Below are 14093 nucleotides of genomic sequence, written 5' to 3' on the forward strand. Positions count from 1 at the left end.
CGAAACGTCGCCTATTCCATTGCTCCATAGATGCTGCCTCACCCGCTGAGTTCCTCCAACATTTTTGTCTACCCGTACACTAGTTCTATGTTATCCCACTCTTGCATCCTACACACTGGGGACAAAAATTTACAGAAGCCAATTAACCTACAAACCCGCACGTCTTTGTAGCGTGGGAGGAAACCGGAGCACCACAGGGCGATTATGGGGAGAACGAGCAAACTCAGGCACGCAGCACCCGAGGTCGGGATCGAACCCATGTCTCTGTCACTGTGACCCAGCAGCTCTACTGCTGCGCCACCATGCCGCCTTCAATTCTTGGAAGAGTACCTCCTAACATTTCTGACACTCCTGACACCTCCCATGTGATATCTCTCAATGAAACTGGAGGATTAGCAGATCATAAAGTGACTCACTGCGGAAGTAATATTTCCCTCCTCGCTATTTTGAGGAAGAAGCAGAGAGCTGCCCTCAAGGTCCCAGTAACGTTCAATGATTTTGCCCATGTTCGCATCTTTCACGTGGAAGGCAACTATTCTTGCCTATCCAGATCTACGCCAGACCACAAATTAGCCCTATTACCCATTGGTTTTCACTGGGGTATTGGTATATTGGCCTTCATCAGAGAGCATATTGAGTACAGATCTAGCATAACATCATGTTATCATAAGGTCATAAGGTCCTAAGTGATAGGAATAGAATTAGGCCATTCAACCCATCGTCTACTCTGCCAATCTATCATGGCTGATCTATCTCTCCCTCCTAACCCCATTCTCCTGCCTTCTCCCCATAACCTCTGACACCCGTACTAATCAAGAATCTATCTATCTCTGCCTTAAATATATCCACTGACTTGGCCTCTACAGCCTTCTGTGGCAATGAATTCCACAGATTCACCACCACCAAAAGAAATTTCACCTCATCTCCTGCCTAAAAGAACGTTCTTTAATTATGAGACTATGACCTCTAGTCCTAGACGCTCCCACTAGTGGAAACATCCTCTCCACATCCACTGTATACAAGCCTTTCACTTTTCGATAAGTATCAATGAGGTCCCGTCTCATTTGACTAAACTCCAGCGAGTACAGGCCCCGTGCCGTCAAACGCTCATCATAGGTTAACTTACTCATTGCTGGGATCATTCTCGTAAACCTTCGCTGGAACCTCTCCAGAGCCAGAACATCCTTACTCAGATATGGGGCCCAAAATTGCACGCAACATTCCAACTGCCTTACCAGCGCCTTATAGAGCCTCAGCATTATATCCCTGTTTTTGTACACAAGCCCTCTTGAAATAAATATTAGCATTGAGTTTGCGTCAGCATACACAAACTTCCTGGCTGCCAAACATTTTTTAACAAACTTAAACACGCACTTTGGCATTAAACCAAACTTAATGCAGAGAAATATGACACTTAATTGGAACCTGAGGGAGGCACAACTTTTTCACAGAGTGTGATGGGTATATCGATAATTTAGCCAGGTACTTTGAGCATTTAATAGAATGCTAGATTATTTAAAATGTGGTTATAGTAACAACATGTAATAGTTGAACAGGTATATGACCACATCATTCATAGCCACAGAGGGCTGTGGAAGCCAAGCCAATGGACATGTTTAAGGCAGAGATAGATAGATTCTTGATTAGTACGGGTGTCGGGGGTTATGGGGAGAAGGCAGGACAATGGGATTAGGGGGGAGAGATAGATCAGCCGTGATTGACTTCTGTAGACTTGATGGGTCGAATGGCCTAATTCTGCTCCTATCACTTATGAACATGAAATTATGGATAGGAATGATTTCAATAGACAATAGACAATAGGTGCAGGAGTAGGCCATTTGGCCATTCAATGTGATCAAGGCTGATCATCCACAATCAGTACCCCGTTCCTGTCTGAAGAAGGGTTTCGGCCCGAAACGTTGCCTATTTCCTTCGCTCCATAGATGCTGCTGCACCCGCTGAGTTTCTCCAGCTTTTTTGTGTAACCCCCGTTCCTGCCTTCTCCCCATATCCCCTGACTCCGCTATTTTTAAGAGCCCTATCTAGCTCTCTCTTGAAAGTATCCAGAGAACCGGCCTCCACCACCCTCTGAGGCAGAGAATTCCACAGACTCACAACTCTCTGTGTGAAAAAGTGTTTCCTCGTCTCCGTTCTAAATGGCTTACTCCTTATTCTTAAACAGGGGATTATGGGCCAAATGTGGGCATATGGGACTAGCTTGAGATGGGACGTCTTGGTCGGCATGGACGAATTGGGCCATGCTGTATAACTATATGCTTTTATGACTCTAACCTATTCTCCATTTATTCCCATGGTCTCCCCCCATTTATCTACTCACTCTGGACAGTTTAGATTAGCCAATTGGACCTACCCAGCCTGCAGTGCTTAGTAATGTGGGAGCTTCCAATGGAATGCCATGTGGACACAAGGACAATGGACAAACTCCATATGGACAGCACGAGAGGTCAGGACTGAAGTGGGATCACAGGAGCGGTGAGACAGTATTAATACTTGAAGTGTAGGAAGGAACTGCAGATGCTGGTTTACATCGAAGATTAGTACTCAAAATACTGGAGGAACTCAGGGAGTCAGGCATCATCTCTGTAGAAAACGAATCGGGTTGAGACCCGTTCATCAGAGTAAGAGTCGGGGAAGGGGAAGCTAGAGGTATGGGAACCAAGCAGAGCCAGCACCGATGACTCAGGAAAGGTGGAGCCCACAATGGTTCATTGTTGACTGGGGACGAGGAGGTAACAAAAGCATACACACAGTGAAATGGGCTAGAGGACTAGGGTAGGAGAGGGATGTATGGAGAGAGAATGTAAGGATTACTTAGTCATAGGATACTTATGACAATAAAGGATACTTATATATACTAACAGAATAATAGAGTACAGCATGGAAAAAGGCCCTTTGGCCCAACTTGCCCACACCGGCCAACATGTCCCAGCTACACTAGTCCCACCTGCCCACATTTGGCCAATATCCTTCTAAACTGGTCCGATCCATGTACCTGTCCAATTGTTTCTTAAACATTGCAATAGTCCCTGCCTCAACTACCTCCTCTGGCAGCTTGGAGTTGAAGCGACAGAAATCAATATTAGAGAAATCAATCAAGATAAATCAATAGGTACACAAAATTGCTGGAGAAACTCAGCGGGTGCAGCATCATCTATGGAGCGAAGGAAATAGGCGACGTTTCGGGCTGAAACCCTTCTTCAGACTGAGAGGTCAAGATAAATCAATAGTAGCTCACCGGTATAGCATCAACAAAATCATAATGTATGATTTTCTCACTGAGTCTGAAGAAGGATAGACTTGGTTTATACTCTCTAGAATTTAGAAGATTGAGAGGGGATCTTATAGAAACTTACAAAATTCTTAAGGGGTTGGACAGGCTAGATGCAGGAAGATTGTTCCCGATGTTGGGGAAGTCCAGGACAAGGGGTCACAGCTTAAGGATAAAGGGGAAATCCTTTAAAACCGAGATGAGAAGAACTTTTTTCACGCAGAAAGTGGTGAATCTCTGGAACTCTCTGCCACAGAGGGTAGTTGAGGCCACTTCATTGGCTATATTTAAGAGGGAGTTAGATGTGGCCCTTGTGGCTAAGGGGATCAGGGGGGTATGGAGAGAAGGCAGGTACGGGATACTGAGTTGGATGATCAGCCATGATCATATTGAATGTCGGTGCAGGCTCGAAGGGCCGAATGGCCTACTCCTGCACCTAATTTCTATGTTCTATGTTTCTAAGGGTCCAGACCAGAAACATCGCCCATTCATTCACTAATGCTGGCTGACCTGCTGACTTACTCCAGCACTTTGTGTTTTTTTTCCCACAAGATAGCAGCACCTGCAGTTCCTGCAGTTCCACGTGTTACTTGGTCTATCTGTGAGTGAGTGATCGCTGGTGGGAGTGGACGCGCTGGGCTGAAGGACCTGTTTCCATCCTGCAACTTTCAAAGCAATCAATCAATCTTGATGTGTAGGAAGGAAACGGCTGATGCTGGTTTACACCGGAGATACACACAGAACACTGGAGTTACTCAGCGGGTCAGGCAGCATCTCTGGAGAGAAGGAATGGGTGACGTTTCAGGTCGAGACCCTGCTTCACACTGAGAGTCAGGGGAGAGGGAACCCGAGAGATATGACATAGAACAAATGAATGAAAGATATGCAACAAGACAGATCAAAGCCAGCAACGGTGATCAAGGAGTGGTGGTGCAAATTTACAAAAAGCCGAGAAAATTGGTGGAGTTGCAGGTAGCGAGGAAGGTTGCCAAGGGATACAGCAGGATATAAATCTATGGGTGGCACAACGGTAGAGTTGCTGCCTCACAGCGCCAGAGACTCGGGTTCAACCCTGACTACGGGCGCTGTTTATATGGAGTTTGTACGTTCTCTCTGTGACCACGTTGGTTTTCTCCGGGAGCTCCGGTTTCCTCCCACATTCCAAAGGCGTACAGGCTTGATATCAATGTATATTGTCCCTAGTGTGTGTGTGTAGGGTAATATTAGTGTGCGGGGATCGCTGGTCGGACTGTTTCCGCGCTGTATCTCTAAACGAAACTACACTAAGCCACACATCTTAAATCCTAAAGCCGCCCACCTTTGGTGACATTCCTCGTTCTTTTGAAGGATGGGATAAATGGAGTCACACAGGCTCTCAACAGAAATGATTTGTTGAGTTATTTCCAAGGATAGCGGGAGGATACGACGACAAGGAACTGTGATCCCGGTTTATATGAAAGATAGACATAGCATAGAAACATAGACAATAGGCGCAGGAGTAGGCCATTCGGCCCTTCAAGCCAGCACCGCCATTCAATATGATCATGGCTGATCATCCTCAATCAGTACCCTGTCCCTGCCTTCTCCCCATACCCCTTGATTCCGTTAGCCCTCAGAGCTAACTGGTTGGAGTAACTCTGAGGGTCAGGCAGCACCTGAGGAAGGGTCCCGACACAAAGTGTCACACATCCTTTTTTTGTCCAGAGATACTGCCTGTTCTGGCGAGTTACTGCAGCACTTTGTGCCGACTTTCAGCATCTCTGGAGAAGATGGATGGGCAATGGTTTAGATAGATATGCCATTTATTGTCACTATACATGTACAGTGAAACTGAAAGCTGCTCGTACTCAGTGCATACATACAATTTAGCACAAAAAACAAGAAAAGGGCCTGTCCCAAAAAAAAAACAGAAGGGAGATGTGGGGGGGGCACATATATACATATATCATATATACATATATACAGATGGAAGTCCGTGGGGAGGAAGGTGTGAAGAACCGAAACATCACATGGTCCATGATCTCCAGAGATGCTGCCCGACCTGCTGAGTTAAGGGCCTGTCCCACCAGCATGCGACTGCATGCGGCGAGTGCAACCAAACGTGGTGCCTTGAGGCGTACGGCCTCGCGGGGCCGGCCCCACTTCCAACCGCGGAGCTGTCTGGATTTGGTTCCGAATTCACACTCACTAATCAGCTGGGCAGGAGACGTGCTGACTGAATTTGGACGTCATGACGCAACGGCACGCTGGGCGGTGACGTCATCACGCAACGGCACGCTGGGCGGTGCATACGGCCTCAATGCGCTGCGGGCCGGCAGGCCGTTGCTGCGCGGGATTTTTGGACAGTGTCAGTTTTTCGGAGCCCCACGCGATGTCGGGACCAGCTCCGCACAACTCCATACGGCTCTGGCGATCGAAGTGGGACCGGCCCCGCGAGGCCGTACAGCTCAAGCGACCGCTCTTTGTGTCCATCTGTGGGGAGAGGATATCTCATCCAGATCACCCACCCTTCCCTCTCTGGGGCAGTCAAAATTAAGCCCCTCCCGACCCCCTGATTGAAGTTTAAAACCATTGCCCCATGGGACAGAATCCCAAGAAAGAATCTTCCACTCTGCTCCACTAATCCCTGAGGATATTCCCAGATGTCTAGTCTTTCCGTTGACTGGATAGCACGCAACAAAAGCTTTTCACTGTACCTCGGTACACGTGACAATAAACTAAACTGAACTAAACAGGAAGCAGAGCTCTCCCATTTTCAAATGCTCTCAGATCAAGAAAAGATCCTTTAATCTGCAACAATGGACAAGTCAGCCTGAGAGAATTGTAATTCCAGTCAAAACAAGGAACTGCAGATCGACAAAAAAATCTGGAGTAACTCAGCGGGCCGGGCAGCTTCTCTGAAGTAAAGAAACAGGTGACATTTTGGGTTTCAACCCCAAATGTCACCTATTCCTTCTCTCCAGAGATGTCCTGCTGAGTTACTCCAGCATTTTGTGTCTATCTTCAGTGTAAACCAACATTTGCAGTTATTTCTCACACAGAGAGTGGTGAATCTCTGGAACTCTCTGCCACAGAGGGTAGTCGAGGCCAGTTCATTGGCTATATTTAAGAGGGAGTTAGATGTGGCCCTTGTGGCTAAAGGGATCAGAGGGTATGGAGATGTGGCAGGTACAGGATACTGAGTTGGATGATCAGCCATGATCATATTGAATGACGGTGCAGGCTCTAAGGGCCGAATGGCCTGCTCCTGCACCTATGTTTCTATGTTTCTATGTTTTCCTACACAAGGAACTGCAGATGCTGGTTCATACACATAAAAGACACAAAGTGCTGGAGTAACTCAGCGGGTCAGGCAGCATCTCAGAAGAACATGGTTAGGTGACCTTTAGGGTCGAGGCCATACTTCAGACCAGACTCCCAGTCCTGTCTCCCTGTCTCCTACCCAGGGTGCAATTCCAAACAATGCCACTAGATGGTGATCATTTGAAGGAGGCTTGTTTAAGAAGGAACTGCAGATGCTGGTTAAATCAAAGGTAGACAAAAATGCTGGAGAAACTCAGCGGATCAGGCAGCATCTATGGAGAGAAGGAATAGGTGATGTTTTGGGTCGAGATTCTTCTTTAGACTTGCCCCTATTCCTTCGTCACCTATTCCTTCACTCCATAGATGCTGCCTCACCCGCTGAGCATTTTTGTCTGCATTTGAAGGGAGGCAGCACCATCAGACAGCACCATCTTTCAGATCACATTCCCAAGAAACATTGTGCGGGAAGGAACTACAGATGCTGGTTTAAACTGAAGATAGACACAAAAACCTGCAGTAACTCAGCGCGACAGGCAGCATCTCTGGAAAGAAGGAATTGGTGATGTTTCGGGTAGAGATCCTTCTTCGGGCTGAGAGTCGAGGAGAGGGAGAGACAGAGATAAGGAAAGAGGAGGTGTCAAAACGAGACATCAAGAGAGATGCAGGTCAAGGAAAATGCAGAATAGATCATTGTTAGCTGGGAGAAGGTAATAACAAAGCAAACAGAGATAAAGTAATCAGGGAGAGGCAGATTGGTGGGAGAACTGGGATGGGGGAGGGATGGAAACATAGAAAATAGGTGCAGGAGTAGGCCATTCGGCTCTTCGAGCCTGCACCGCCATTCAATATGACTCAGTATCCCGTACCTGCCTTCTCTCCATACCCCCTGATCCCTTTAGCCACAAGGGCCACATCTAACTCCCTCTTAAATATAGCCAATGAACTGGCCTCAACTACCTTCTGTGGCAGAGACTCCAGAGATTCACCACTCTCTGTGTGAAAAATGTTTTTCTCATCTCGGTCCTAAAGGATTTCCCCTTATCCTTAAGCTGTGATCCCTTGTCCTGGACTTCCCCAACACCGGGAACAATCTTCCTGCATCTAGCCTGTCCAACCCCTTAAGAATTTTGTAAGTTTCTATAGGATCCCCCCTCAATCTCCTAAATTCTAGCGGAGGGAGAGGGAAAGCAAGGGTTTCTTGAAGTTAGAATAGTCAATGTTCATACCGCTGGGGCAGCATCTGTGGAGGACATGGATCGGCAAAGTTTCAGGTTGGGACCCTTCTTCAGACATCAGATCTTCAGATCTTTTTTTCAGGTCATTATATCTGTTGATAGTGATAAGAATACCATTTATTGTCACACAAACAGACATGGTTTGTACGAAATTTTGTTCCTGCAGTCACAATGAACACAGTTTACATAAACATCCATCGCAGCGAGACAGCAAAAGTCTTGTCTCTCTAGTTTCTTCCCTGTTCTTTATTCTTCTCCCGAGGCGATTGGGGTTCCCGATGTTAAAGCCCCCGGCGGGCGATGGTAAGTCCCGCGGCCGTTAACGCCGCGCCGGGCGATGTCAGGCCCCGCTCCGGGTCGTTTTGACCCCGCGATTAGTGCGGGAGAAGTTGCTGTTGCGGGAGCTCCGAAAAGCGGTCTCCCACCAGGGACCCGCGAGCTCCCAATGTCACCGTCCACCGGGCCTGCGGCAGGAGCCTCCGAAGCTCCGAAGTCGGGTTGCAGCCGCGCGCCACCACAGCTCCCCACGCTCCACAATGGCTCTGTGACTGGAGCCCTCAGGTCGATTCCGGTTGGAGGCCGCTCCATGGTGCTAGGCCCCAATGACAAGGAAGACCCGACAGGGAAAAAGTCGGGTCCCCTGTACAGGGAAGAGATTAAAACGTTTAAAACGTTTTCCCCACCCCCACCCTCCCACATATACACATCTAAAAAATAAAAACAAAACCATACAACTAACTAAAGAAAGAAAAGACGGGCGGACTGCAGTCGAGCCGCTGCTAAGGTGGTGATGGTGTGTTTAGTTTAGTTTAGTTTTAGATATACAACATGGCAAACAGGCCGTTCGGCCCGCAGAGTCTATGGCAGCCCGCGATAGAAGGTGGAGAAGATCAGGTTTGCTTCCAATAAGGCGGAGCACCAGCATGGGCAGAGTTAGCCCAGCACCATTTTGAAATGCTGATGCTGCCAAGAGTTGATTTTAGTACAGATACAACATACTGGAGATACTCAGCGAGTCAGGCAGCATCCCTGGAGAAAAGGAATAGGTGATGTTTCGGGTTGAGACCCTTCTTCAGACTCCGACAAGGTCCGATGAAGGGTCTTGACCTGAAACATCATCTATTCCTTTTCTCCAGAGATGCTGCCTGACCCGCTGAGTAACTCCAGTATGTTGTGTCTATCTTGTGTAAACCAGCATCTGCAGTTCCTTCTTACACATTAGTTTAGTTTAGAGATACAGCGTTGAAACAGGCCCTTTGGCCCTCTATCCGTGCCGACTAGCAATCACCCCGTACATTCGTTCTATCTTACACACTAGACAGATATTACTGAAATAAATTAACTACAAACCTGTACGTCTTTGGAGTGTGGGAGGAAACCAGAGCACCCGGTGAAAATCCACGAGTTCACTGGGATTACGTACAAATCTAGTACAGACAGCATCCGCAGTCAGGATGGAACCCGGGTGTCTGGCGCTGTGAGGCAGCAACTCTACCGCTGCGACACCGCGCTTCCCAAATGTAGGAATGTAAGAATAAATATCAGCCGCCAGCTGATGGGAAGCAAGATCCCACAAACAACAAGATGGTAACAACGGTGGCACAAAAGGTTGAGCTGCTGCCTCACAACGCCAGAGACCCGGGTTCGATCCTGACCTCGGGTGCTGTCTGTGTGGGGTTTGAACATTCTCTCCATGACCACATGGGTTTCAAGTCAAGTCAAGTCAAGTCAAGATGGTTTATTGTCACATGTCCCAGATAGGACAATGAAATTCTTGCTTGCTGCAGCACAACAGAATATTGTAAGCAAAAATACAGAACAGTTCAGTTCAATATACACATAAATGAACAGATAAAGTGCAATAGGCTGTTACAGTTCAGAGTCTGTTTGTTGGTGAGTTTAATAGCCTGATGGCTGTGGGGAAGAAGCTGTTCCTGAACCAGGATGTAATAGATTTCAGGCTCCTGTACCTTCTACCTGATGGTAGCGGAGAGATGAGTGTGTGGCCAGGATGGTGTGGGTCCTTGATGATGTTGGCAACCTTTTTGAGGCAGCGACTATGATAGATCCCTTCGACGGTGGGGAGGTCAGAGCCGATGATGGGCTGGGCAGTGGTCACAACTTTCTGCAGTCTTTTCCGCTCCTGGACGCTCAAGTTGCCGAACCAGGCCACGATGCAACCAGTCAGCATGCTCTCTACTGTGCACCTGTAGAAGTTAGAGAGAGTCCTCCTTGACATACCGTATTCCTGCAGGTGCTCTGTTTTATTCCCACATCCAAAAACGTTTGGGTTGATGGTTAATTTGTCTCTGTAAATTGCCTCTCGCATCCATTTGGAAGGACCCAGATAGAGTGGATGTGGAGAGGATGTTTCCACTACTGGGAGTCTAGGACCAGAGGTCACAGCCTCAGAATTAAAGGGCGTTCGTTCAGAAAGGATATGAGGAATTTTTTCTTTAGTCAGAGGGTGGTGAATCTCTGGAATTCTTTGCCACAGACAGCTGTGGAGGCCAAGTCAGTGGATATTTTTAAGCAAAGATAGATAGAATCTTGATTAGTACGGGTGTCACGAGTTACAGGGAGAAGGCAGGAGAATGGGGTTAGGAGTGGAATATAGATCAGCCATGATTGAATGGCGGAGTAGATGATGGGCCGAATGGCCTAATTCTGCTCCTGTAGGTTAATTGGCTTTGGCAAATGTAAAAATGGGAAACTTTTTAAATCTCTCCCTGCACTGGAGACCCGACCTTTTCTCGTCGGGTTTCCATTGTCATTGAGGCCGTAACGAGGATCTGGGAATTCTTTGCTCACCGTCGCTGTGCGGGGCTGGTCGAGTCAGTGGGTATTTGCTGCTGCAAAGATGCGGATAGGAGGCTGCTGATTAGTACGGGCTGCTGCACGGAGTTACAGGGAGAAGGCAGGCTGCTGCGGAGTCGGGTTAGCTGAGGGGTCTGCGGAGAGCGGCGCCGGGAGCCCGCGGCTCCTCTGGAGAGAGAGCCATGGGGCTCCTGAATGGCGAAGTAGCCCGAGTTGCGGGGTCGAATCCTGGAGCGGGGCTACACCACTGCCCCTGTAGGTGGAACGGCTGCGGGAAATTTACGAACACCGGGGGCTCCAACATCAAGACCCCGGTGTGCGACCTCGCACCACCCGGCGTGGCTTCAATGGCCGCGGGACAATCGCCATCGCCAGCCGGGGGCTTTGACTTTGACTCTGACATCGGGGGGGGGAGAGTGCAGTGGAGAGATAAGTTTTTTTTGGCCTTCCATCACAGCTATGTGATGGATGTTTATGTAAAATTGTAATTATGTTGTGTCTGGGTCTATTTGTGTGTAATGTATGGCTGCAGAAACGGCATTTCGTTTGGACCTCTAGGGGTCCAAATGACAAATAAATTGACTCTTGACTCTTGACTCTTGACTCTTGACTCTTGAGATGGGGCATCTTGGTCAGCATGGACGAGTTGGGCTGAAGGGCCTGTATCTGGGCCACAAGACTCTATGATATAATTCCCACATTGCATTTTACGTGCTCTGGATTGTAATTGGCTCTGTTAGATGCAGATGTAAATCTAGGCAAGTGTACAAATGTCCACTCAAGTTGGCACGGTGCTGCTGCCTTACAGCGCCAGACACCCGGGTTCGATCCTGACTACCAAATCTCGTTGCGCTTGTGTGCAATGAGAATAAAAGATATTATTATTACATGTGCTGTCTGTGCGGAGTTTGTATGTTCTCCCCGTGGCAGTGTGGGTTTTCTCCAGGCGCTCTGGTTTCTTCACACCCTCCAAAGATGAACGGGTTTGGAAAAAATAGTAAATCATCCCAAGTGTGTTGTAGGATAGTGTGAAGGGCCTGTCCCACAAGCATGGAATTGTATGTGGCGAGCGCGACCAAACGTTGTGGCTCGAGGCGTACGGTCTCGCAGGGCCGGTCCCACTTCCAACCGCGGAGCCGTCTGGAGTTGTGCGGGGCTGGTCCTGACATCAAACTTACCAATCAGCTGGGCAGGAGACGGGCCAACTGCATTTGGTCGTCGCATGGCGTCAGGCGGTTACATCATCACGCAACGGCACACGCTAGGCGTCAAGATGCTGCGGGCCAACAGGCCGTTGCCGCGCGGAATTTTTGAACAGTGTCAGGTTTTCGGAGCCCCGCACGATGTCGAGACCAGCTCCGCACAACTCCATACGGCTCCGGCGATCGAAGTGGGACTGGCCCCGCGAGGCCGTACGGCTCAAGCGGCCACGTTAGGTCGCTCTCGCCGCATGCAGTCGCATGCTGGTGAGACAGTGTGCGGGGATCGCTGATCGGTGTGGATTTGGTTGACCAAGGGGCCTGTTTCCGCGCTGTTTCCCTAAACTAAAGTGAACTAAACTAAACTGTACAAAACTATTTTAGTGATCTCCCTCAGACACTTGTGGAAATTGATTGTTAAAGCATGGGTTACATTGAAGAAGGGTCCCAACCCAAAACATCGCCTGTCTATTCCCCTCCACAGATACTGCCTGACAGGTCGCGTCACAATTGTGAACCTCGTGTCCTGTTGTTGAGACAACATCCTCTCTCTTAACGTCAACAAGACAAAGGAGATCGTGATCAATTTCAGGAAGTGAAGCGGTGCACACACCCCAGTCTGCACAAACCGAAGTGGCTATTTTTTTGTTTAGTTTACGTTTAGTTTCGTTTAGAGATGCAGCGCGGAAACAGGCACTTTGGCCCACCGTGTCCGCGCCGACCAGCAATCCCCACACACTAACACTATCCTACACACACACTGGGGACAATTTACATTCACACCAATTTACCTACAAACTTGTACTTCTTTGGAATGTGGGAGTCAACATCACCAATAACTTCTCCTGGACCACCCATATTGAAGCAAAGACCATGAAAGCACACCAACTTCCTTAGAAGGCTTAAGGGCCCGTCCCACTTACGTGTCCTTGGCACGCAAATTACGCGCCCTAGTGGTCATGTTTAGGCGCACGGGCATCGTATGGCCGCGCGGGGTCGGTCCAACTGAGAAGCGCGGAGGGGTATGTAGTTGTGCGCAGCATCGCGTGGGGCTCCGAAATTTATGTAGCGAACAAAATCTTCGGGCGCCAAGGGCCGATCGCGGAACTGACGGCCAAAGTGTGACAGGCCAAAGACCCTGGCGCAACGCAACGTCTCACCTCTAACAGCAGCAGAAGCAGGCAAACGATCGCCGAACTCGGCCTGGGGCTCACGGCCGTTGCGGTCCGGATCCGCCCCCACTTCTACTCCCAGAGCGGGGACAAAAAAATTGAAGATAGACACAAAATGCTGGAGTAACTCAGCGGGGCTGGCAGCATCTCTGGAGAGAGCAATGGGTGACATTTCGGGTCAAGATCCTTCTTTTCAGACTGAAGAAGAGTCTCCACACGAAACATCACCCATTGCTTCTCTCCAGAGATGCTGCCGGGCCCGCTGAGTTACTCCAGCTTTGTGTCCATCTTCATATGATGTCAGAGACTCCAGACGGCTGTGCGGTCGAATGAAATCGCGCCCGACCTTCGCGGGTCCGTCGCGGCTCAACGCGAACACAAGGTTGCGTAATTTGCGTGCCAAGGACATGTAAGTGGGACAGGGGCTTTAGGATGTTTGACTATCTTTGATCGGACTTTACCAGCTTGCACTAAACAATATTAACACTGTAAATGGCTCAATTGTAATCATGTATTGTCTTTCCGCTGACTGGTTAGCATGCGACAAAAGATTTTCACTGTACCTCGGTACACGTGACAATGAATTAAACGAAACTAAACAATTGTGTAGGAAAGAACCAGATGCTGGTTTAAATCGAAGATAGACCCAAAATCTGGAGTGACAGCGGGACAGGCAGCATCCCTGGAGAGAGGGGATGGGTGATGTTTCGGAACGTGGCCCTTCTTCAGACTGATGTCAGGGGAGAACGAAACATAGAGATAAAATGTCACAGAGAGAGGATGTTGCTGAACTCTTGTCAGAGAGAGGTGGAGAACTTCTTCAACATAGGCTTCCCTCGAGGAGATTTCGCAATCTTCAAGGTCAACATCACAATTCTCTGAAATTCTTGCCCCCTTTGGTCATGGCTGACCATGGGTGTCTCCAGGGCGCTATTCCCTATATGGAGGATGCCTGTGCGTGACTTTGTTTAACGTGGGGAGACTGGTGCACAAACAGCCACCCCCACGGTCCTTGACAGATCTGGGTCAGGATCCAGTGGCGTGGAGTCCAAGACGACCGGAGACCCTTTTCTGCTGC

General features: G+C 48.8%; 1 protein-coding gene across 1 annotated transcript in view; it reads right to left on the minus strand.

Moving 5' to 3' along the window:
• Positions 1 to 506, minus strand: part of LOC129694839 (interleukin-12 subunit beta-like) — a 32975-nt gene extending 32469 nt beyond the window's left edge. Inside the window, exon 1 of the mRNA XM_055631600.1 lies at positions 417 to 506. Coding sequence (XP_055487575.1) covers positions 417 to 506 — 90 coding nt within the window. The remainder of the gene's footprint in view (positions 1 to 416) is intronic.
• Between the last annotated feature and the right edge of the window lie 13587 nt (positions 507 to 14093).

This window comes from Leucoraja erinacea, unplaced genomic scaffold (assembly GCF_028641065.1).
Source record: "Leucoraja erinacea ecotype New England unplaced genomic scaffold, Leri_hhj_1 Leri_81S, whole genome shotgun sequence".
Classification (NCBI taxonomy): Eukaryota; Metazoa; Chordata; class Chondrichthyes; order Rajiformes; family Rajidae; genus Leucoraja; species Leucoraja erinaceus.